This window comes from Engraulis encrasicolus, chromosome 18, assembly GCF_034702125.1.
Source record: "Engraulis encrasicolus isolate BLACKSEA-1 chromosome 18, IST_EnEncr_1.0, whole genome shotgun sequence".
NCBI classification, from domain to species: domain Eukaryota; kingdom Metazoa; phylum Chordata; class Actinopteri; order Clupeiformes; family Engraulidae; genus Engraulis; species Engraulis encrasicolus.
The window spans coordinates 36,900,933-36,926,230 of NC_085874.1; the positions used below are offsets into that span (position 1 = coordinate 36,900,933).

A 25,298-nucleotide genomic window follows, 5' to 3' on the forward strand; every position below is an offset into this window, starting at 1 on the left:
CGCACGCACGCACGCACGCACGCACACACACACACACACACACAAAGTAGAATCCCACATTTGCTTTGATAGTAGGCCTAAGCGAATAGCCAATAGACATACAAGGATCCAAAATGGTTGCAAACCAGAAAGTAGCCTAAAAAATGGCAGCAAACAGATGTGGACAAGCTGGACTGACAGAGTAAAAGCCTTTGCTATAGCCTTTACGTCCCCCCCCCCCCCCCAGACTGTGCTCAACGATAGGCTAAATAGTCTCATCAAAGGGCTTTTAATCTTCTGAACCCGTTTTTTCCGACAATATGTCTATAAGAGGGATATTCTTGCTTATTAAACCTTTACTAAGAAAATGCCAATGGAAGTTACTGAATGAACTAAAATAACTATTAGAGTGCGTCTGTGCTCCACTCCCACTCACCATGTTTGCAGACGCCCAGTGCATTCTGTTCACTCAAAAAAAATGATGCTATTTCTGTGCAGTGTGATGATGTAATTCACAGAAGCACGCAACCTGCTGTGTGCAGGCCCACATCCGGGCTTTGCCAGTAGTGATAGGTAGCTTCCCATAGGCAGACCGGCAGCAGATAGAATATTGAAAGCTGGAAAATGGGCACTCAATTGTTCTGAGTGTAGCGAGTAGAGAATGCAACAACACCCAGCTTCAAGTTTTCCTCCTGAGTGCCCTAAGCTGAAGACAGCAGCATGTTTTTTCTATCTAAATGTAGCCGGTTGAAGGCGGTCTCGCCCCTTCATTACAGACGCTCTCATCCCTCGTTTCCCTCGGTGTTGCGTTCTCATTAGTTGGCTAGCTAGCAACCATTTAGCTAACGATAGTTTGCTAGCCACTGTATCGCGCTAGTGACTCACTTTTTGGCTCTCTGCATGCTTTGACACAGCACATCCTTGCATACGGATAACGGTAAGTGAAGGGAGTATGTTGTATTTCATTCCAAATGTTCCATATGTCTACCATGTTCAGAACTCTGCAGCATTTCCTCGCAGGTAGTTAGCTCCTCTGCTAGTTGTGTAACCACCCGTCCAGATGCTGCCAAAGAGACAGTTCCAGGGACGAAAACAGGCCGTCTTGGAACAGTCGCAGGATGCGTATGTGGATGTTCACAAAATTATGTGTGACATTAGCACTACGTGACTTGTGGGGATTGAGAATGACTCAGGTAGTTGCCTTATACTTGGGCTATCACAATAATGCAAGGGAACTGTGTCCAGTCCACAATATTCTGCTGTGAATCCATTAACTCACTCTCACTCAGCTGTCAGCTGTCAGTGTCACTTAACTTATTTGCTAGATTAGCTGCTGGGCTGCATAAATAACCAGGTAGTTTAGCAGTATTTTGGGTATGCTACATGTATCTACGTGCACAAGTGGATCAAGTTACCATGGTGTATTTTGAGGTGGACATTTTGAGACGTTATTTGACGTTCTTAATGAAACAATTAGTTATTCGTCGTGGTTAATTTCCACAGGACGCCTCACACGTGACAGTCACCATCTGACTAGGCTTATTTGATGTACTTGTCGCTATTACTTGTATACTATTCCATGAAAGCAACACTATGCGGTTGTTGTGGTCGGTTGCTAAGTACACTTTCTAACCTGTTACTCCTCCTGTTGATGGGTGCGTGGTGACGTACTAGTGGTGCACATCTTACCCTGACGTATATTGACAGGTGGTCAAGTGGTTTTGTCCAGGTAAAGGCCCCTTTGGTGATAAGCTGCGATATAGCCTATGAGGACAAAGGTGAAAAGGACGTGTACATATTATGACAATATTGCATTTTGATAAAAATGCGTTGCCATCATGATTTGCAATATGTGTGTCTACTGTATATGTAGTAGTAGTCATATCAATATCATACATTTATGTGCAATTAAGGATAATATTGTAATGTGCATATTTGTAAAACCTAAGCTTAATGCAAGTCACACATAGGGGAACAATTGCAACAGGCCATGGTTGCAACATCTATTTTTCTTCTGTCAGATAGGCCTAGAAGCAAGGGACCGTGTACAGTTGCAAAACTAAAAGGGGCGTCCAACATGGCATGTAGTATGAGTACAATTGCTCTAGCTTGTAGGCCTATCTGATAGGGTTAAATAAAAAATAAAAAAACTAGATGTTACAACCATCCCCTGTTGCAACTGTCCACGGTCACCCCATAACCCACAATGATGCAGATCGTTTTGGGTGGTTGGAGGGAAGAGAAGAAGTAGGAAAAGATGATTTGGCATAACTTATACAACAATTATTTGCATGTACATGCAAAGGTTTTACTTGAAGGAACTGTATTTGAATGTTCTTCCAGCTAATTTATGTTCAGCAAAAATGTCATGTATTCACATTGATTGTAGAAATTGTGGAAGTGACAAAACTCAAACCACCAGCACAACGGCCGGGGGGCAAACTAAGGAGTTGGCCTCGCGAGCCATCCTACGTACTTCCGCCAAAGGATTGGCTCCACTACGGTAGTCTGGCCGTGCTTCTCCAGTGTTTCCCACAGAATTTTTGGAAACTATGGGGGCAGCGGGATTTTGTTGTTTGGGGGGGGGGGGTTCACACGGCGTAAAAAACTGTGAAATTGTTAACGCACAGACAAAAATGGTCTAAGAGAGTAGGCTATACCTTTTCCCCAACACACATAGGCGTACACATTCTACATGAGGGGTGCTGGTCACAGGGCCAGTTTTTCAAAATTCCTCCCATAAAAGGGTAAAAGGGCGGAACAACATATTACACATTTATGTTTATACACATTCGTTACACATTCATTTCTATATGCAGCCCGATGTCTCCTCTGCTGTGTCAATGAAAGCCTGTTGCCTAACTCATTATCCTACAACTGTAAAACAAAGCCTGGGGAGTGTCAGTAAACTCATCCCAACTGTCCCTTCTCTCGAGGTTTTTCAAGCACTTATGGTTTTCTCTATAGGATGTATTTACTCCAGGAGGAAAATGCGAAGGAAATCGTTTTTCAAATCGTTTTTTTTTACATTTTCGAAACTATGGCGGCCAAATTTAAACTATGGCGGTGCGCCATAGTTTCCTTAATGTATGGGAAACACTGTTCTCTGTGGAGTGCCTGGAGCAGTAGAATTTTGATCGCGCCCCCCCACGTGGGGGCGAAAGGGGGAGGACGCTCGTGACAATGATGTACACATCTGCGCCAGAGCCATTGGTCTGCGCTATGTTGTTGTTGAGTAACTGCCAGCGATTGGGTGAGAGGTGTCCAATAATTTCAAACCATAACTGAGTGCAAACTTCCTGCTTCCTACAATCGCTTCAGAGCAAACAAATGCCAGACCATAAATACGAAATGAAATGGTAGTATTATGGGATGGTCAGGACCAGGCTAGTAGTATACCCCCCAGGTGCTATACGGTAGTTAGGTTTTTTTAATTGTCTCCTTTAGTTCTCCTTCTCCTTCACATTAAAAGATCATTTCTGCGACAGTGTGCGGCACTTCTCTCTTCTTTCAAGTGTTTTACTGGTTGCTAGCACCTCCTTTTCTGGTGTGTGTTTTGCACCTTCACTCATCTGAATTTTCCTTCCCCCCCGTTTCCTTCAGAGAGAAGTGCGTACGTTCAGAAAGAGAATGGGTGCCTTCCTGGACAAGCCAAAAATGGAGAAGCACAACGCGCACGGCGAGGGCAACAGCCTGCGCTTCGGCCTCAGCAGCATGCAGGTAGGAGTGCAAATAATTATCGATTTACAAAACTTCGATTTTTCTTATACTTCGGATGTGTAAAAGATTTATCCTTTACCTGACATATTTCGTCTTCATCTGAAGACGACAGATATACTGTCGAAATCTTTTACATGTTTGAAGTATAAGAAAAACTTAAGTTTTGCTACAACAGTAAGACAAAATGAGCATCATACATCAACAGCCACCAATATGATTCATGGATGGGTCCGCAAGAGACTCGATTAATCGTTTTATTTTACTTTTGTTGTTAATTTTATCAGTTTTGTGGGGCGTTTACTTACTCTAACTACTAGAAATGATACTTACTCTAATGACTTGATTGATTGAGTCAATATATTGGTATTGAATTGAATCACCACAAAGGCTGATTTTTTTTTCCCTTTGCGTGCAGGGCTGGCGCGTGGAGATGGAGGACGCGCACACGGCGGTCATCGGCCTGCCCAACGGCCTCCAGCCCTGGTCCTTCTTCGCCGTGTACGACGGGCACGCCGGCTCGCAGGTGGCACGCTACTGCTGCGAGCACCTGCTGGACCACATCACCAACAACCCCGACTTCTGGGGCGTGGGCTGGGGAAGCATGGGCTCAGTGGCAGTCACCCCGACAGGTGGTGAGGACTGGGAATTTTGGCAACAAGCTCACAATGCTATACGCATCATGACACAGGTCACAATACAATAGTGCTATATGACACAATGCGATATATATTGCTGTACTGTAATGCTTTGGACTGATAACTGGTACTGGTAATATGATAATATGGTATGGATAATATGGTAATTCACTCCTAAATAAGAGGAAGTGTGTGGGCTTCTTTCTACTGGGGAAACATAGGGTCAGTGGCAGTGACCCCAACAGGTGAAAGTGAAAGCCCAACTGGGAAACTCCAACTCCCATTGTCATTGTGTGCACACAGCACTCCACAGCACACAAGCGCACACTGCACGCTGCACACAGCCGAGTTGCATTTATGCCTCACCCGTGCAAGGGGGCAGCCCCCAATGGTGGCCGACAAATGCAAATTCCAAGAGGGTTGGCTAACAACAGTGATTTGGATTTTCAAAAAAATAATGAAACAGTCAATATGTTGGGCATTTCCTTTTACCGGAGGTCTTGGAAATTCTGTTTTCTGGTCAGGGAAAATCATGGTATCCTTGGTATTGTAAAGAGGCCAACAGTATAGAATTGTGATGACTTATGTTTTTTTTTTTTTGCACATGCCTACAGGTGGTTCAGGTAGCAAGCGGGGTAGCATGGTAGAGGAGACGTCGGAGAGGTCAGAGAGCAGGTCATCGTCGGTGACGTCCTTGTCCGTGGAGCCATCGGTGGAGAACGTGAAGAAGGGCATCCGCACGGGCTTCCTGCAGATCGACGAGCACATGCGCGCGCTGTCGGAGCGCAAGCACGGCGCGGACCGCAGCGGCAGCACGGCGGTCGGGGTGATGATCTCGCCACGCCACATCTACTTCATCAACTGCGGAGACTCGCGCGCCCTGCTGAGCCGCGGCGGCCGCGTGCACTTCTTCACACAGGTACAGTTAGGTGAAGGTGGTGGTACGGTTCACAAAATTCACGGTTCGGTTCATATCACGGTGTCAAGGTCACGGTTTTCGGTTCTCTACAGTTCTTTTTTTTAGTTCATGATAAATGATGCACTGGGAATATTAAACAATATTTATATAACTGCAGTTATAAAGTGATGATTTTTCTGGGCAGTACATGAATTGCGGTTTGCCACGGATTTCACGGTTCGGTTCGGTATGTGTGTGAATTGTACGGTTTCGGTTTTCGGTGCGGTTTGTGCCATCCCTAGTTAGGTGAAGGTGGTGGAGGTCTAGCCTGGTCCTGACCATCCCATTATACTACCATTTCCATTTCGTATTCATGGTCTGGAGTTTGTTTGATCTGACAGGAAGCAGGAAGGACATTTTCGGAAAAATCAGGATTTAACTTGTAAGTTGTTGAACAAACATGTCCGACGTCTATCTATGGCGATGTAGGACCGTTTAACGGACATGTCTGACAGAACATCCTACCGTACGATAAAATTACAATGTAGGACCGTTTGTCAAAACACTGGTGAAAATCCTACCGGTCAACATCGCTCCACAGAAGACCGGTACCAGACGTAGTGCAGAGCCAAGTGTCTTGTCGGAAGTACGTAGGATGGCGCGCGAGGCTAGTGGAGGTCTGCACCACAGTATTTCCCTCGGGATCAATAAATGATACTCTACTAATTTCGCTCTATGCACAATTTCAAAAATGTACAGTGATGCAGGAGAAAGAAACGAAGTCGCATGCAAGAGTTGAATGCAAATTAGGAACACGGATGATGGACTAGAGTTCCAAAAATGTTTTGCGTCCCATTTTGTCGTCTGGCTTCTATTATTATTTTCAGGTTTTTCAATACAGTTTTGACTGAGTTGCATCCATCTCTTCTGTGTGCCTCCTCCACTTCTTTCTCTTCCATCACGCAGGACCACAAACCCAGCAACCCGGCCGAGAAGGAACGCATCCAGAACGCCGGCGGCTCCGTGATGATCCAGCGGGTCAACGGCTCCCTGGCCGTCTCGCGGGCCCTCGGCGACTTCGACTACAAGTGCGTGCACGGCAAGGGCCCCACGGAGCAGCTGGTGTCGCCCGAGCCGGAGGTGTACGAGATCGAGCGTTCAGAGAGCGAGGACGAGTTCGTGGTGCTGGCCTGTGACGGCATCTGGGACGTCATGGCCAACGAGGAGCTGTGCGACTTTGTGCGCTCGCGCCTGGAGCTCACAGACGACCTCGAGAGCGTCTGCAACGAGATTGTGGACACCTGTTTGTACAAGGTGAAGGTCGTCTATCGCTGAGATAAGAGCTGTTTGTTTGCCCAGATTGCAGCTAACTTTTATGGGGCCCCGCGTTTTCAGTCACTGCCTGCATGTGAGTTGCGTTCTGTGAAGATAGGATAGGCCTACTACATCATTTTGTTGTAGCCAAAATGTGTCTTATTTTTTGTTTCTGCAATTGCCAACCAGCCTTCTTAGATTATGCTCTTGCTGTAGCAGTGCATTAAGCCAGAGTGATACTGTGTACAAGATCACAATCATGTCTAGTGCAACGTGTTCCTTTTTCTGCAACCAGAATGCTTGTTGGCTGTGAGTGACTAGAGTTACATAATCTCAGGCACGATAGCACGCTGGATGTGTTGTACATATCTTACACGCAGAGAGGAGACACCTGTTGAGCTTCACTTTGTCACCCCCATGTAAACAGAGCACTGACCCCGCACTGTATGTGAGTCTCATTCCCCATCTCGGAGCTGTACGAAGCACCTAGTGGAAATAAATCATCATGTTCACACAACACAGAGCGTAATGAAAAGCAGGCCCCTGGCTCTGCAGAGCAGGCTTTTTCACACTATAGCTTCCAGTAGTTTATCTGTCTGCACTTTTTTTCCCCCACCTTCATTGATATCAGTTGGCTTCATTTGACATATACAGTAATTTGCATTGTGCTCAATTCTCATAGCCATAAAAGGTATTCTGTTAGGTGCTATTCCATTCTTTTTACTCTATTGTACTCTATTGGGTTCTAAAATGCGTGCTATTCAATTATTTTAATATTGGGTTCTAAAAGGTTGCTATCACATTCTTTTTACTCTATTCTATTGGGTTCTAAAAGGCGTGCTATTCCATTCTTATTATTATATTCTATTGGGTTCTAAAAGGTGTGCTATTCCATTCTTTTATTCTATTCTATTCCGTTGGGTTCTAAAATGCATGCTATTTCATGTGTCTGCAGGGAAGTCGAGACAACATGAGCGTGGTGCTGGTATGTTTCCCCGGGGCGCCCAAGATCTCCCCTGAGGCTGTGAAGAGGGAAGAGGAACTGGACAAGCATCTACATAACAGAGTGGAAGGTGGAGCATCTAAAAAGGCTAACAAGTAACTTTGACCTTGCAGAGCGTGCACAAAAGTAATTAATGAAAAAAAAACAAAAAAACAAAAACAACAAAAACAGAACACTTGAGAAAAGTCAAGACACAAAGTGAAAGCGAGCAAGGCAAGCGTCCTTTACACTAGGCTGGTGACCTTGTGTGATGGCGGTCCTTCCCCTCTCTGGCAAAGACGAAGACAGGCTTAGCTACTAGATAACTCCAACACCTTAGTTTACTTTGGTCAGCTGTCTTGTTTGAAGGGTTCAGCTCACATCGGTGATATTAAAGGCTGTGGTAGCGTGTATTTTCCTCCGTGTTGCTGCGACACCTCGAATAGAGTACCAAGTTGGGAGCCTTCTGTCCCTTTTTGTTTTGTTTACCTTGACGGGACAACTCACCACCATACGTTTTCACTCAACTACAGTGCATGGGAAACGAAAGCAAGTCAAGGCGTAGGCTGAACTGAAGCATAACCAAATGATCCTCACACACTTGCATCCCCTTGTGCCAAGGGGGGGTGCCTGGTGATTTTTCTTCCAGTGTTTGTTGACGCTACCATGCACCTGTGCACAAATGCTCTAGAATATCAGTTTAGCTACAACAAGAGGAGAGTGCAATCGCAGAAATCGGAGGAATGTTCTCAAAGGAAGTGGCTTGGACCCCCTACACACACACACACAAACACATACATAGACACACACACACACACACACACACACACACGTGCACACGCGCGCGCATACACATGCATACACACATGCACACCGCCTTTTCATACGTTCTTTAACAGAAGCTGCTATAGAAGTAGAACTAACACCATGCTAAGCAAAGGAGAGTTAAAAAAAAGACCAAATCAGTCACCATGTAGTTGGTGAGTTGTTCTTTGTTACAAACTTCGGTAAAACTTTACTTGACAACGGTGTCATAAGAATGTCAAACCAGTGTCATGACACAGTCATAATTAAGCCATAAACATAATGTCCATGTCATGAACATTTTATGAATGTTTATGAATGGACAATGCTTATGACACGTGCAAAACTGTGCCATGACACTGTAATGACATGCTTATGACACCGGCGTCAACTAAAGTGTTACCCAAACTTCTCTGTGTTTGTACGTTCTGTTGCTGTCGGTGCCGTCATTCCTCCATCGTATAAGCATGTTGCTCTTGTTGCTCTTAGCTGTTTGTCACTGAATTGAAGCGTCAAAAGTTTTAGTTTTTTACCCCACCACCCCTCTTTCTCTTTTCCTGTTTTAGTTTGTCAAATTAGCAAAGAGGAAAGAAAGACCAAGAAAAAAAATACTAATGTTAGTCCGTTGTCACCTTCTGCTACCTGTGTAAGAAGTAAGGATGTGATTTTTAGATTAATTATTTATTTGTTTTTTGCTTTTTTGTTTTTTAGCTGAGGTGACGCCTCTTTGCCTTGAGAAGTTTGTTGAACTGTGCATGTATCTGCTCAAGATTTAGGCCTACAGTAGTTGTCATGAGAAACACAATTGCCTTACCCGTCCTGGATACGCCCCACCAAACACCTTACATAATATGGGTTTTAATGTAATCGTTTTAATTTTTAGGGCCTTAATTTTTGTTCGTTATTTATTTATTTTTTTAATGCTGTAAATTTCAGTGAGCTGCCATAGATTTGTTGACAGCAGCTGTGTAACCTGATTTTATTTTTATTTTAAAAATATATTTCTATTATGACGTTATATTTTTTTGGTGTAAAATGTCCTTAAGACTGCACACATTTTTTTTTCCTCCTGCATGCCTTGTACACCTCAGCATGAGTCGACCAACCAGCACGTCACATTCCTCCGACATGATGTGACGCTAAATTGTTTGTCCTTATCCATTTTCTACAAAAGAACGGTAAACGAAGACGTGAACCGGGACCGTGTTTTGATTGGTGTCCCAATTATGTTTTTCCTGTCCCTCTCTCCAGTGGCGGACGAATTACACACAGGGCCCTAGGGCAACACGCTGATAGGGCCCCCCTTATTGCCTGCCAAGGTCATAATAAGGCCCCCTCCACCAACACAGGAGGGCCCTGGGACCAGGGGCAAATGCCCCTCATGCCCCCCCCTATAGCTCTTCCCCTGGCTGTCTCTCTGCATTCCCCATACCTGTAGGTGTTGCCACTGGTGAGCTGGGGTGGTCTCATTGTCCCACCCCCTCCTTATCCAGCACCCAGAACCCAGTTTCCTGACTTTGATAGTTTTGGTTGGGGAAAAAAAACATGTTTTAGGCTAGGATCACCTGTTATTTTTCTTTGGCCCACCCAGTGATCATAATATGATTCCTGGCTATGGTTCCTCCCCAATGTCCACTTTGTCCTATTGAGATACTTCCCTGTTTGTTCTGTATGTTTGCAGAGTTCTTATTGATATGTATTCTGGTGTCATTTGACGTACTGAGATTTTGGTGGTGTTTTTTTTAAATGTCTTGAAATGAAAACACAGTATTTGGGGGGAGGAAAAAAGATTGTATAAGATATTTGTAAAGATGCTATTTGCATAGTAGGGATGTTTACCACGTCGTTGCCTCAAACCAACCATGTCTTCATTGTTTTTTTTGTTCAGTTTTGTTTTTACTTTATTTTCTCTCTGTATCTCTTCATGATTCTGTCTTAAGTTGTTACTTTTTCAGGGTTTTTAGTGGAAGACGATAGTACAGGCAGAAGACCATGGGACTTGCTCATTGCACAATGGGAAGGACTCAGCTGGTCGGTAGCACTAGATATTTCCTCCTCTTTTGGCCTCTCTACCGGAGCTCGCCCTTCACAGCCACAGAGCACCTGCCAGAGATGTGTAGTGGGAGCCACAGTTTTCCAAGGTCGGGTTGTGATCGCTTTTTTTTTGTTTGTTTTTTTTTGGTAAAAAATACGCGGTTGTGCAGTGGGTCGTGCACCTCAGCTCTTTTGGCCTTTTGGTGTGTGTGTGTGTGTGTGTGTGTGTGTGTGTGTGTGTGTGTGTGTGTGTGTGTGTGTGTGTGTGTGTGTGTGTGTGTGTGTGTGTGTGTGTGTGTGTGTGTGTGTGTGTGTGTGTGTGTGTGTGTGTGTGTGCGTGCGTTTGTGCGGGATGGAAAAGGGCAGCTCTAGTCTTTGATGCTTTTCCTTTTAACCTGGCGTTACAAGGTGGTGCCATTGCTGTCGTATGACTCTGAGGTTTTTAGGCGCTCTCCCTTGCTCTATCTCTCTCTCCAATACCCAAAGCAACCCCCCTCCTCTCCTCCCAACCCCCCGACATCGCTCCAGAGAGGCAGCTGGTCTGCACATTTTGATGTTGGCGGTCTCTTTCCTTGTCTGTCCAAACGCCAGGAAAGCTAAAATCAGCCTACAGTACCACTCTCCTTGTTCCTCTCGCCTCCCTCTCACCTCCCCCCGTGCGTGGTCCAGAGACAGCTGCTGTGTGCCACCCACCGGCAGCCATTTTCCTGCACATCGAGGAGGGGAGAAGAGAGGGGGATAGAGGAGAGGAGAGGAGAGGGGGATAGAGGAGAGGAGAGGAGAGGCATGACTCATTGGCTTAGCCCACCAGTCTGTCTCCTCGTGGTGCCTGTCTTTTTCCATCTCTCCCTCCACTCTCGGTGCAGAAGAGCCATATATTTATATCGGTCTTCCCCCCCCCCCTCTCTTTTTTTCTCTCTCTCTCTCTCTCTCTCTCTCTCTCTCTCTCTCTCTCTCTCTCTCTCTCTCTCTCTCTGTCTCTCAGTCTTTGTCTCTCTCTCGCACTCACTCTTTCTCTTGTTCTTTCTACTGTTCTCTCTTTCTCTCTCTCTCTCTCTCTCTCTCTCTCTCTCTCTCTCTCTCTCTCTCTCTCTCTCTCTCTCTCTCTCTCTCTCTCTCTCTCTCTCTCTCTGTCCCTCTCTGTATTTGTCTCAATGCTTTTCGGGACCAGGTCCCATTGTTTACGTGTTCTCTCAGTCCAGGAAGCTAATTTGAGATTTAAATGACAATAAATCTAAGGTGCTCAGACTGGAAGCTTGAACCTCCTGTCTTGGACGTCGAAATTTCATTTTTTTGAAGAGCCCTGCTATTTGTTGTACTGTATGGCTGCAAGCTGCAATCTTGGAATATTCCCAGGGGAATAGTCCAAGCACCTGGCTCAGTATTAATGCAGTTTAAGTTTAAGTAAATAATCTAATACATGTCTGGAGTCCTAATTTTCTTTACTAAATGACACCAGTGTGCTATCTATCTGCAGGTTTACCCCTTCCTGTAGGTTAAAGTCCACGTTTATTACTTAAAGGTGGTGGTGCAGGTTAACCACAACTGATGATTAATAGATACTTAAAGCACTCAAGATCAGGGCTTTGAACCGGTTCAAGGAACGAAAACGAAAACCAGGAACTTTTTGTATTTTAGAGGGAACAGAAACGAAACCGGAAACGTTATTATTTTTTATGTTCTGGAACGGAAACACTTACTTAAAAATAATGGTAACCGGTTAATACCGGTTAATACCGTTCCTCAAAAAAAAAAAGTAATTATTTTCCTGTGCACGTTATCATGACGGCTGAGGTTCACGTCCTGTGTGACATCAGACATTCTCTGACTGAATGGAGAGAGAGCTGTGGATTACAAAGTCTCCACTCCACATCTTAAATAAGAGAAACCACTGTCATACAAAAGGGCAGAGTTTCCATTGCATCATTGTAAGATATTGCAGAGAAAGCGCACCGAGAATGTTCAACGTTATTGGGCATCCATGGCCGCTTCAAATATGCACAAACTCTCAATGTCCATCATAGCGCTCCCCGTGACCCAAGTCAGCATGGAGTGCGCATTTTCATCATTGAGATTTATTCTCCGCTTAGGTCGTCCCTGATTGACAAAATTCTGGAGGATATTCTTTTCATCTGCTTGAATAAACAGTTTGGAAGTAGGCTGACTCATTTGCACTTCCGTCTTTCTTGGTTAATTACCATCTGTTAGGCCTATGGGGAGTAATCAGCTGACAGGAATGAAATTAACCGTTCCGGGAACAATATTTTTTTGTTCTAACCGGTTCGGGAACGTCAATTTATTGGTGGAACTCATAACCGGAAACGTTATAATTCCGTTTCTGTTCAGAACGGAACGTTTGGAAAAAAATAACGGTTCAAAGCCCTGCTCAAGATACTAAAATATAAAAATACTCTGAAATAGTGTTAGAGTCCATGTATTTTTTATTTTTTAAACAAAATTTGGTGATGGATGGACTCCCCCTCAGCAGAGCGACTCATGGGTCTCCAGTCCCCAACGTGATGTCATGCACTGCTTTATGGGGATAAAATAACTGCCACTTTTTCATACAAGTATAATATTGTGTTTCGTGGTACCCAAACAAAAGAAAAGTGATAGATAATAGTTTAAATGTGTACTACAAGAACAAGAAAGTGATGAAAATTCTTTTACATTTTAACCTCAACCACCACCTTTAACCATGTTCTTGGAATACCCCCCCCAGGTACTCAAACTCTGATTACTGGTGGCAAAGGTAAACTGTAGTAGCCCATAGAACGTTTGGTGCCAGCTCTTTGTACAAGCACTGGTGTTTGGCAAGAGCGTACTGTAAGGCCAGCGTAGACAATGTCCTACATTGGCAGAGCCAGGCACCTGACTCAGTCCACTCCAAAAATGACTCATGGAAAAGTCGAAAAGTCAGTCGACTTGTTTTGGACAGCCTAAGTGTGTGTGTGTGTCTGTGTCTGTGTCTGTGTTTTTTTTGTGTGTGTGTCTGTGTTTTTTTGTGTGTGTGTCTATGTCTGTACGCACATATGAGAGACAGTGACAGAGACGGCGAGACAGGGAAAGGATGTGTGTGTGGAGAATGTGTGAATGTTTTCATACATGTACCCTCCTTGCTGTTACTGAGGTGTGTAGCCCAGGACTGAAGCGTCGTTAGTGTTGTTGCCGTGGTCCCACACTGTGTTGTGTTGTGCTGTGCTCTGCCGGGTCTCAACAGTCATGGCATAAAAGGAATCTGGGGTGTGTTTCTTGAAAGTGTAGTTGTTAGCTAGTTAGCAACTTGGGTGGTTTCCAATGGGAAATTGCCTTGCAAACAACAAAGTAGCTAACTTAGTTAGCAACTATGGTTTTGAGAAATGCACCCCTGCTCCCAACATCCCGGCAGGCAGGTTTTGAGAGAGAGAGAGCCCTGGCTAATAAGCCAAGGTGGCCTTGCCTATCTTCCCACTGGGCCATTCAACTTAAAACTTTACACTTTTGAACTGTGTAATGTCGTTTTAAAATGAAAACTCTGAGTAGAGTATGTTCACCTTTCTGAGTAGCGGAGTGTCACTTTGCTTCAACAAGTGTGTGTGTGTTTTTTTTTTCTTTTTTAAAGGTAAAAGACGTTTAAAAAAAAATCTGATCAATTTTCTTTCACTCCCTTTCACGTGTCCTCCTGACAGGAGATTCTATGTGTGCGTTCCAATATGCGACCTTGCGTCCTCCACTTGTGCTTGTAGCCTCGTACCGGGAAGTAAAACGTCATGATGACCTCACTGACAACAGCATTATATTGCAATATCTTGCAAAAGCTGAATTGTAAAGTAATATTCTTATTTGCAAACTGGATGGTGAATGAATAATAGTCCCCCAAAAATTGTTTTGGCTTGGCTGACAGCGGGAAAACTTGATTGTTTTCTCCACAGAGGTGGGGCATCAGCAAAACGTGAGGCCACAAGCACAAGTGGAGGACGCAAGGTTGCATATTGGAATGCACCCTATATTTGCACTTTTATTGTGTTGCTGCTCTTGTAGAGAGCCAGGCAGCCTTTTGTTTAAAAAAGTCTTTTTGTGGGAATGTTTTGACTTGTCACCATAATTCCTCCTTGAAGAGACACTGAACTCTCAGTCTTTGGTTGATTCTAAAAACAACATCAACAAAAACAATAACAACAACATAACGGCTGCAGCAACAGACACTTGGTCATTATGCTAGCAAGAGTTATCTATTTTTTTCTTTATTCAAAGACATACCTAATTGTTTAATTTTCCTTCTTTTGTTCCTTAAAGGGACACTGTGCAGGATTTTTTGTTGATTATTTCCAGAATCCTTGCTACCCATTCACTAATGTTATCTTTTTCATGAATATTTACCACCACCATCAAATTCAAAGTGTTCATTATGACTGGAAAAATTGCACTTTTCATACATGAAAAGGGGGATCTTCTCCATGGTCCGCCATTTTGAATTTCCAGAAATAGCCATTTTTAGCTGTAAAACTGACTCTAGTTGGGCCATACTAGAAAATATTAGTTTATTACTTACTAAACTTTCATGAAAAAATGAAATTTGGCAATAGGCAACCCAGTGTCAATGAATTTTGTTGACCATTTCCTGCACAGTGTCCCTTTAAACGTTTACCAAAAAAAAAGTGGTCCATGCATTCCATTTTATGTGTGTGTGTGTGTGCGTGTGCGCGCGCGCGCGCGCGCGTGTGTGTGTGTGTGTTGCGCCATATTTGTCAGTGTGTTTACTGTCACCGTAAATGTCTGCCTTGTTTTCATACACTACAGTAAATCAGACTTTGCACTTTTCAGTAGCTACTGAAGTAATATTTATAGAATCTATATATAAAAATACATATAACAACTCCGTACATACATTTACTGCATATGTTTCGTGCGTGTGGGGGAAAATGAAAAAAACAAAAGTCTTTACACACAAAAAAAACTTTCCTCTGTATTTATGTGCTAGTTTCAGAAATGGTGGCATGGAGGATTGTGCTTTGAATGAAATAAATTTTTCTTTTTAGTATTTTGTTTTGTTCGTTTCCCCCAATTGCCTGTAGCATGTCTGTTCGTTTTAAACTCTTGCAAGGCACTTTGTTTTCCCCCCTTTGAGATTTTCAAAAGAGATTTTACTAAAGCTGTGTTCCTAGATGAACTAATGAACTTAAAATCAGGGGTAGGCACCAAATACTTACTTTGTTTATTTTATTTTATTTTATGGCCTTTCTTCCTCCCTCTTTTTTATTAGCAAGCACCCAAGTATTAGCAAACTGTAGTGACAAACTGTGATGTCATCCATTAGTTGTCATTTAAAAAAAAATGATGTATTCGAATAAAGTTCTTTACTGAAACTGTTCGGCGTTGTGAGGCTTCTTTATTTCCTGTATTACTCGGACTGCTTTACAATTAGCACAAATGCAACTAGTTGCGCTGACCATCATCTATAGAGAGAAAAAAATATGCAGTCATAATTTGAGTGGTTAATGTATTTAGAAACTTAAGAAAGTTGTAGAAGGTTATATCAAGAATAAAGGCTTAATTCATCATTAACAATACATTCATGCGTACATGCGTAATAAATGAATACAGTACCTTGCAAAAAAAAAAACCCTATTGCTGGCGTGTCTCCCTCACCCCCAGATGATGTCGATCAACCCCCTCCCGTCTGAAGAAGACTGTTGAGGTCGAAACGTTATTCTGCCATGAAAAAAATAAAACGCAAGAAAAAGGACTCTAAGGGTGCGGACTCCTCACTCTAAAAACTGTAGATCAACCCCCTCCCCCTAGGTTCATGGACTATCACAGGGATGGGGAACCTTATTCATTCGATGGGCCACTCCATGGGCCGTACTATGAACACCAACCAGGATTTCCGCCTGCACTTTACGACTTCTTTACAAAACGTGTCATATTTCATGTGAAACTGCATAACATCAGAGTGCATAGTTCGAAAACGTTTACTTGGTAAATAAAAGAAAAAAGCTGATTTATGATTGCCTGCCCTTTTATCCTGCACCTGCATTTTGGATGTGCGCATCTCTCTTTACTAAACTGCATTTCATTAAAATTATATTGGGGGGCCGATGGGAAACAACAGCCTCCATGGCCCTCAAGACATAGGTCCCCCCACCCCTCGACTAAAACCTTGTGCTTGTGATGCTTCCCCAGAGCTGGCTAAGCTGCAGCAGCAGGGTGCTGAAGGTATGCCAGGCTTAGTCCATGTGATGCGGACATTAGCCACCGAGGACATCCCAAACCTTCCACCGGGGGGAGGGCTCGCCAGCAAGTGAGTCAATCCTACTTCACACACACACACACACACAATTTTAACACGCTTTGCATTCAATGTTCATCGAGTGCCTAGTGTCCCCTTTTAGACTTAAAAATATTACCACCACCCACCCACCATAGTCTTAGCCTCACAATGAATTTCTAGCCATATTAGCGAATAATGTCCGTTAATATTGTTAGATTTTCCATTAATAGTTTATCCGCTAATATCGCTAGAAATCCACAGGAAATCCACAGTATATCTATGGACCATACAAGTGAATACTGTTACTAAGCAATTTTTTTTGAATGATGTTCGCTGTTAATCTGTGGATTTCCCATTTTTATGCAATGTCCCTTTTGTCCGTGACCCCCCTTCAATACCTCTGTGACCTCCCTAGGGGTCACGACCCCCAGTTTGGGAACCACTGGCCTAGTGGTTGGTCCTCCCTTAACACCCATCACAAATAAGAAGATAACTAATGGAGAAATACAGTAGGCCTACTGTGTATGCAACATGTAATATTTTATTTAAACAACATTTGGTCATCATCAGCTTTCAAGCGCACAGAGCCCTAACGACATTTGCGAGGCTGCAGCTGTGTGTGTGTGTCTGTGTCTGTGTCTGGGTGTGTGTGTCTACTTGCTCGGGTAATTAACAGCGATTGCCGTGTCCTTTTGGGCTCTCAAATGTTTCACTTTTTTTATTTCACCTCGGCACCAGTACACACACAAGACTCCACAATTCCCCCCTCTGGTTTATCTATCCAACACACCCACACACACACACACACACACACACACACACACACACACACACACACACACACACACACACACACACACACACACACACACAATTTGGTCTCTTTTACACACATGTTTGCATACCTAGACACACTCTGGTATCTCTCACGCATACACATTGACACACACACTCGTCTCTCTCACAACTACATATACCGTGTACAGCGGGTGACACACACACACACACACACACACACACACACACACACACACACACACACTGGTCTTTCTCTCACACCATTACACACTCCTGCTTTCTCTCACACATGGAAACCCACTCTGCTGCTGAACTTCAGCTGCTCCCTGAGCATATATTGTATGTTCCCTTTTTAGTTGTTTTTTTTCCCAAACAGAAATCCCCTCCTGTGCGTGCGTGCGTGTGTGCGTCCATGCGTGTGTGTGTGTTTCACTATCTTTTCAGTTTAGCTCTTTCCGTCTTTCCTCCAAAGACGGCGTTTGTCACCAACACAGGCTGATTCATTCCTGTCTCTTGCCCCAGACCCCCTGCCCTTCTCTCTCTCTCTCTCTCTCTCTCTCTCTCTCTCTCTCTCTCTGATACACACCACCCACCACCCCTGCCGTCTCTTTTCCTGGGCTTCTAAATAATGTATTGGATTGGAGTTAAATATTAAATGGGGAGCCGGATGAGTAGACCTTATGAAATCAAGGGACCACGGCTGTGGTAGCAGAGGTTATTCTCTCACACACACACACACACACACACACACACACACACACACACACACACACACACACACACACACACACACACACACACACACACACACACATATGCGCACGCAAGCACACATGCACACACACACACACACACACACTTTCGCAATAGCAGTAAGTATGGCACATGACGGTGTAGGTATTTGTCATCGTCTAGTGGATAACTTTCCTGTCTGCTGTGTTTTCTTTTTCTTTTTTCTTTTTTTGATGCAAGATACTTTTGTCAACACTTTTTCAAATATGTCTTGGCAAGAGCATCTGCTGTGCACTGTACTGCAGGTCTTGGGCCTGGATTATTTAAAGGCGTGGGGGTGTTGGTAGAGGAGGGGCAGAGATACAACAGTGGCCATGCAAAGAAAAACACGTTATAAGATATTATCGCCAGGGGTGTAGTGGGCGCGGTACGCAGGGGTATGCAGTCCACCCACTTCTCCTGAGGTGAGATTTAAAAAAACCTTCTGAACATGTTTGAATACAAAAAGAAATGAACACGTAGTAATATTGCAGATGATGGACCAAACAGATGAAAAAGGAGAAGAATGACAGTATGTCAGTGGGACAATATTGGGGTTTTGACATGATAAGTCACCTAATTATTTGATGACGTCACAAATCGCGTTCCCCCGACTTTAAAAATCACCACTACACCACTGATTATCACCATATTAAAGATATTATTAAAGATATTATAACAATATTAAAACAGTAATCTCAAATTCCAATGCCATCTCAGTTCTAATATTACCAGTACTATGTAGTGTTACGTATTATACATTTTCATTTTTCATGTTTGTTGGGAGAGGGGCAGAAGTAGGTGCACCGTGTAATATTTTTAGTAGTTCGTTTACAGAATCATGCTGCCCATTCACACATGTTAACTTTTTAACAAATACTTACCACCACTATCAAATTCTATGTGTTATACTATATGACTGGGAAAATTGTATTTTTCATACATGAAATAATATATGAAATGCGGGTCCTCTCTATTGTCCGCCATTTTGTCCGCCAGAAAGAGACATTTTTAGTCGCAAAACATACTGTACTTTGGTCATTCTTGTAAATAATTAGTAAATATTCGTGTAAAGATCAAATTGTCAGTAGACAGCACAGTTTCAATGAGCAGCATTGTCACAACAACTACTCTGGCCACCATCCTGGACAGTGTACCTATATAGACACTTCAATTCTCAAAATGAAAACTGTCATAAAATGTGTTGGAATAGGGTTGCCTGAAAACTATAATGTCTTATCCTAATGGTCACTATTGTGACCGACTATAAAACATGCATAGGCCCTACATTTTGACCAACTTAACCAAGATGACATTAAAAAATACAGGAGGAGAAGGAGATTGGTATTTGACGGGTTAAATTATGTATGTAGGAGAAACTTAGTTCAACACTCCAGTTCTCCCGAGGGTGTTGAGGCCACTAGTCAAAGAGAGAAAAACCTGCACATCCGTCTCAAAAAGATTGGGTGCAGGACCAGCAAAAATACCATGAAAACTGAAAGAAAAGTCTGCGACACCAAGCTCCTGTTGCTCTTTTTTAATGTGACGTTTTAATGTGACATCAGACATTCATGCCCTCCCTCACCCTGCTGCTGACATTCATGTCTGATGAAGGGCATGCTGCCCGAAACGTCACGTTAAAAAAAGCAACGGGAGCTTGGTGTCGCGGACTTTTCTTTCAGTTTTCATGGTGTCGAGGCCACTGCCTCTTGTCCTCAAATGGTTCTTACATTTGTCCCTCCCTCTGTGTGTTTTATTTTATTTATTTTTTGTTGTTCTTTTAAAAATTGAAGTCTTGACCACTCTCTCGAGCTGGAGAAGAGGAGGTAAGAAAGAAAGAAAGAAAGAAAGAAAGAAAGAAAGAAAGAAAGAAAGAAAGAAAGAAAGAAAGAAAGAAAGAAAGCAAGAGCAATGGCAAGTACATAATTGGACACCCCATTGAATAAATGATTGGGATAATCGTTTCCTGCATGTTTGTTTTCAAACAAGGTAGAATGCTGCTGTGGCAAAGCAGACAGGTTGCTTAGAAACCACAGGCAGAGGGCAAATTGCTCATCACAGCTCAATACCCACACAGGCATCCATTTTTTTCATAAAAGGGTTGGGGAGAAGAAAAGGGTTGGGAGGAAGGCGGGGGGTAGAAGTTCCCAACACTTCACTTAGGGCTGTGGCTGCTGTATGGAGGTGGATGGATGTGTGTGTGTGTGTGTGTGTGTGTGTGTGTGTGTGTGTGTGTGTGTGTGTGTGTGTGTGTGTGTGTGTGTGTGTGTGTGTGTGTGTGTGTGTGTGTGTGTGTGTGTGTGTGTGTGTGTGCGCGAGAGAGCGAGAGAGAGAGAGAGAGAGAGAGAGAGAGAGAGAGAGAGAGAGAGAGAGAGAGAGAGACTTTCATAAGCAATGTTTGGCATTCAAATACCTTTTGTGTGTGTGCGTGCGTGCGCGGGTCTGTGTTTCCTTACCCCCAGGCACAGTTTGGTGGAGGCAGCATACAGCAATCTTAAGCCCCACAAAAACGACAGCAACGTAAGTGCAATTTCCTTGGCACATTGTTTACTGCATTGCAGAGAGAGAGAGAAGGAGCAAGGCGGAGAAGAGAGAGCGAGAGAGGTGAGGAGGGAGAGAGAGGAGGAGCAAGGAGGAGAAGAGAGAGCAAAGGAGCAAGGAGGAGAAGAGAGAGTCAGGGAGGTGAAGACGCAGAGAGAGCGAAGGAGCGAGGAGGAGAAGAGAGAGCAAGGGAGATGAGGAGGGAGAGAGAGAGAGAGGGAGCAAGGAGCAGAAGAGCGAGCGAAGGAGCAAGGAGGAGAAGAGAAAGCGAGGGAGGGGAGGAGGGAGAGGGAGAGAGAAAAGGAGCAAAGAGGAGAAGAGGAAGCGAGCGAGGGAGGGGAGGAGGGAGAGAGAGAGAGAGAGAGAGAGCGAGGGAGGTGAGGAGGGAAGGAGAGAGAGGAGGAGCAAGGAGGAGAAGAGAGAGAGGAGGAGCAAGGAGGAGAAGAGAGAGCGAGGTAGGTGAGGAGGGAGAGAGAGAGAGAGAGAGAGAGAGAGAGAGAAGGAGCGAGGAGCAGAAGAGAGAGCGAGGGAGGGGAGAAGGGAGAGAGAGAGAGAGAGAGAAGGAGCGAGGCGGAGAAGAGAGAGCGAGGGAGTAAGGAGGAGAAGAGAGGCCGAGGGAGGTGAAGACGCAGAGAGAGAGAAGGAGCGAGGAGCAGAAGAGAGAGTGAGGGAGGTGAGGAGGGAGGGAGAGAGAGAGAGAGAGAGAGAGAGAGAGAGAGAGAGAGAGAGAGAGAGAGAGAGAGAGAGAGAGAGAGAGAGAGAGAGAGAGAGAGAGAGAGAGAGAGAGAGAGAAGGAGCGAAGAGGAGAGCGAGCGACAGAGGTGAGGAGAGGGGACTGGGATGCGGAGGGGTGATGAAGGCCCCGGCGGACAGTAAATCAGGCCCCCTCCATCCATTCCCTCCGTAGGGTGCTTTATTACGTGAGCCGAGCCAGCCCAAAAAGTGTCAACGTGTGTGTGTGTGTGTTTGTCTCATACCATCGAGCTTAAGGGAATACTAGAATAATACATCCTAGACATCAATTATTAATTACATGTTTTGGTTGAAAATGTTTATTTATCACATAGTGCAATGTAATTTCACAGGCTGATTTGACAGGAGTAAGACTGTTGAGATGGAGTGCAATATAGGAAAGCCAGAGAACACCGGGGCTCTAAATGAAACTTTTTCATCACCAGCTAAAATGGCTAATAGATGTTAATCTCACATGCCAAACACACACTCACTAATAGGTCAAAGTGTCTAGTAAGTTAGCCTTTTCTACCAGCCAGATTGTATTTTCACCAGCACTTGGCCGCTTGGCTGGTGCTAATTTAGAACCCTGGAGAACACCATATGAGACATTCAGTGTATATACACTGTTAAAGTTGTCATGTTATGTGTACAGTATTATTGAGATAAGGAAACCAAAAAAGGTTGGCGTCTGCGCCTTAACTTTGAGTCGTGTGTTGCTTGGTGCGACTATGTGTTCCTTGGTGCGACTATGTGTTCCTTGGTGCACTAAGACAGTCAAATAAGATGAGGTGCACACAAGGCTTGCAAGTTCAAAATGTGTATTATGGCCGACAAATTACAAAATAAGTCATCGGAAAATAACTGGAGCGCCAGACAGCTATTTCTCCTCAGTTGAGGATGCACGAGGGTTTGTTCTGTACTCTAATCTTTGACGTTTTTTTCTCCAATTCTTGCAGTGTGGGGCTTCAGCCAGTCGTGCACACGGCACATCCAGACTGTAGACTGGTGCAGGAGGGATTCGATCCTCCTACATTCATCTCTTCTTACCCCATTGCTCTTCTTTCATCTTCTCTAAATTCTCTTTCGCTCTCTCTCTCTCTCTCTCTCTCTCTCTCTCTCTCTCTCTCTCTCTCTCTCTCTCCCCCCCACGCTCACAGTCTATCACTATCTGTCCTTTATTTTTAGTTTTTTCGTCTTGTCTTTTTTTTACTCGTTTCCCTGTCTCTCACTTCTTGTGTTTTCCCTTCCTCCATCCCTCTCTCTCTCTTTCCCTCCATTTTTACTCTATCCCGCTCTCTCTCCCCATTCCTCTTTTTCTATTCTCCTACTTCCTTCTTTTCTCCAAAGAATATGGCGGCGCCATTAGATGACATCTGGTGACAAAGCCTGCACAAGCGGCCTAAATAAAAAGGCTGTTTATTTTGTCACAATTGCCACACAGTCATCAGAGGAGACAAAGCAGAGCGGCTATTGCATTTCTTTGCCTAGAGACAAACACACACGTCATCTTTGCACTCCTCCCTTGCCTTGTAAGCGCTCTCTCTGCTACAAAAAGGAACGAGTGGAGGTAGGAGACGGGCGAATGAAGAAAAATACAAGAAGGAAGAAGAGGAGGACGAGAAGAGGAAGAGGAGGAGGAGGAGGAGGAGGAGGAGGAGGACTGAAGGAGAAGTGAAACGTCAAGCACAAAATGGCACAACAAAAACTGGCTTTTTCATCCCACCTTTCTTTAAAGGGACACTGTGTGAGATTTTTAGTTGTTTATTTCCAGAATTCATGCTGCCCATTCACTAATGTTACCTTTTTCATGAATACTTACCACCAGCATCAAATTGTAAGTATTCATTATGACTGGAAAAATTGCACTTTTCATACATGAAAAGGGGGATCTTCTCCATGGTCCGCCATTTTGAATTTCCAGAAATAGCCATTTTTAGCTGCAAAAATTACTGCACTTGGATCATACTACAAAATATTTGTTTATTACTTAGTAAACTTTCATGTAAAGATCTAATTTGGCAATAGGCAGCCCAGTTTCAATGAGCAGCATAGTTGCAAAGGAACTATGCTGTGTCTCTGATGGTACACTTGTGCTGCTGTGCACCTTGGGCACTATGTTTTAGTGCGTAATTAATATGCCATATGCACTAAAACATGAACACTGAAGTGCACAAGTGCACCATTTGAGATCCAGCACTAATCTGCGCGACTCAAAGTACAGTAATAAGTTAATATCCCACACACTGTCCATTACACTTGCAGTTTTATTGCTCACAACATTTGTGACCGAAACGTTGTGAGCATTAAAATTGCAAGTATTGTTCAGGATGTGATGTCCAAACTTTTTTTTTGAAGAATTCTGAATTGAAATAATGAAAACGATGGATTTGTAAAGGTGCAAAGGATATTTAGGATAGTGTAAAGGGGACGGTGTGCGGGATATTTACTGAATACTTTGAACCATTGGTTACATCTGACACACCTGCTTGAACTGAGGTGTGCAGGAGGAGTGTTCTGTGGTGAACATAACCCAGGGGTGTCGGAACTCAAATTCAAAGTGGGCCAAAATCAAAATGAAGTCGCGGGCTGAATTCAATATTTTAAATACACTGAAATTGTGCGTACAGTTCTGTTAGGCAAATATCATACCATCATTTATACTCATACTATCGTATAGGCCTACCTCTATGTGCTAGTATGTTCCCACACTTGTCTGGACCCACCCATAATTCCTGTGATACACAAAATGCTGCCTTTAAGTCATATTTTCTATATATTAATGTGTATGTGGGCCAACTGTAATACACATTTGAAATGATCTCGCGGGCCAAATAAAATGGCTCCCTGAGTTTGACATCCCTGACGTAACCTGTGATTTCCTGCACTGGCCTTTGTCATCTCTCAGCGTCTACAGCAGGGGTCCCCAACCTTTCTGGGTCTGAGGGCTACTCGGGGGCTACAGAGGGCTACCCGAGGGCTACTTTAGTTCAAAATCCTCTACTGATGTCTTGGCATCATTCTCAGATCACACTATAATTGAATGCTTATTTGGTTATAGGTTATAAAGAATAAATAATCTCATTTTTAAAGCAAGAAAAGCATTAATTGCGATTAAAATCTTGTAGTCACTGTTTATTAGCGTCCTTGGTGGGCACCTCAGAAGCTCCTGGAGGGCTACCTGGCGCCAGCGGGCACAACGTTGGTGACACCTGGTCTACAGTGACAAGCTCTCACAGGGCTTCTCTCTCTCTCTCTCTCTCTCTCTCTCTCTCTCTCTCTCTCTCTCTCTATGGCTTGGTTGTTTGCTTGTGTAGTGTTATGTACGTACATCTTGGTTGTCTCTTGGTTTCTCCAGCAGAAACCTCTGGCGTCTTTTGTTCTCTGTGTGTGTTTTTCATTTTGCTTTTGCTGGCCTGCTTGTGCGATTTTCATTGTGATTGTTTGTTTGGTTGGTTGCTGTTTGTCTGTACCTTTTCACCTCGGCACTGCAGTTATAAAGTAAGTGCGAATGGGTTGCAGAAAGTAAAGGGTGGATGTGGGTTATTGTAAATCATTTGAATGGAGCTTTTATTGTGTTTCATGTGTTACTGATGCTGAGAATATGAGGGGAAAAAAGAGTGTGTGTGTGTGTGTGTGTGTGTGTGTGTGTGTGTGTGTGTGTGGGTGTGTGTGTGTGTGTGTGTGTGTGTGTGTGTGTGTGTGTGTGTGTGTGTGTGTGTGTGTGAGAGAGAGAGAGAGAGAGAGAGAGAGAGAGAGAGAGATAGAGAGAGAGAGAGAGAAGAGAGAGAGAGAGAGAGAGAGAGAGAGAGAGAGAGAGAGAGAGAAGAGAGAGAGAGA

The 25,298-nt window shown here is 43.9% G+C and overlaps 1 protein-coding gene across 4 annotated transcripts; it reads left to right on the forward strand.

Moving 5' to 3' along the window:
• Nucleotides 1-628: 628 nt before the first annotated feature.
• On the forward strand, nucleotides 629-24,315 carry ppm1ab (protein phosphatase, Mg2+/Mn2+ dependent, 1Ab). Of its 4 annotated transcripts, XM_063223566.1 has the most exons (9): nucleotides 984-1,172; nucleotides 3,583-3,699; nucleotides 4,115-4,331; nucleotides 4,949-5,253; nucleotides 6,199-6,546; nucleotides 7,502-7,619; nucleotides 16,529-16,646; nucleotides 20,648-20,705; nucleotides 22,418-24,315. In XM_063223566.1, exons 1-9 carry the CDS (start codon nucleotides 1,098-1,100, stop codon nucleotides 22,460-22,462), a joined length of 1,401 nt encoding a protein of 466 aa, XP_063079636.1. In that variant the 5' UTR covers nucleotides 984-1,097; the 3' UTR covers nucleotides 22,463-24,315. The 4 variants fall into 4 exon arrangements, with proteins under 4 accessions (XP_063079635.1, XP_063079634.1, XP_063079633.1 ...); XM_063223565.1 differs by lacking the exons at nucleotides 984-1,172; nucleotides 22,418-24,315 and adding an exon at nucleotides 629-916 and having other exon boundaries at nucleotides 20,648-20,998; XM_063223564.1 differs by lacking the exon at nucleotides 22,418-24,315 and having other exon boundaries at nucleotides 975-1,172; nucleotides 4,115-4,328; nucleotides 20,648-21,000.
• Nucleotides 24,316-25,298: the final 983 nt, after the last annotated feature.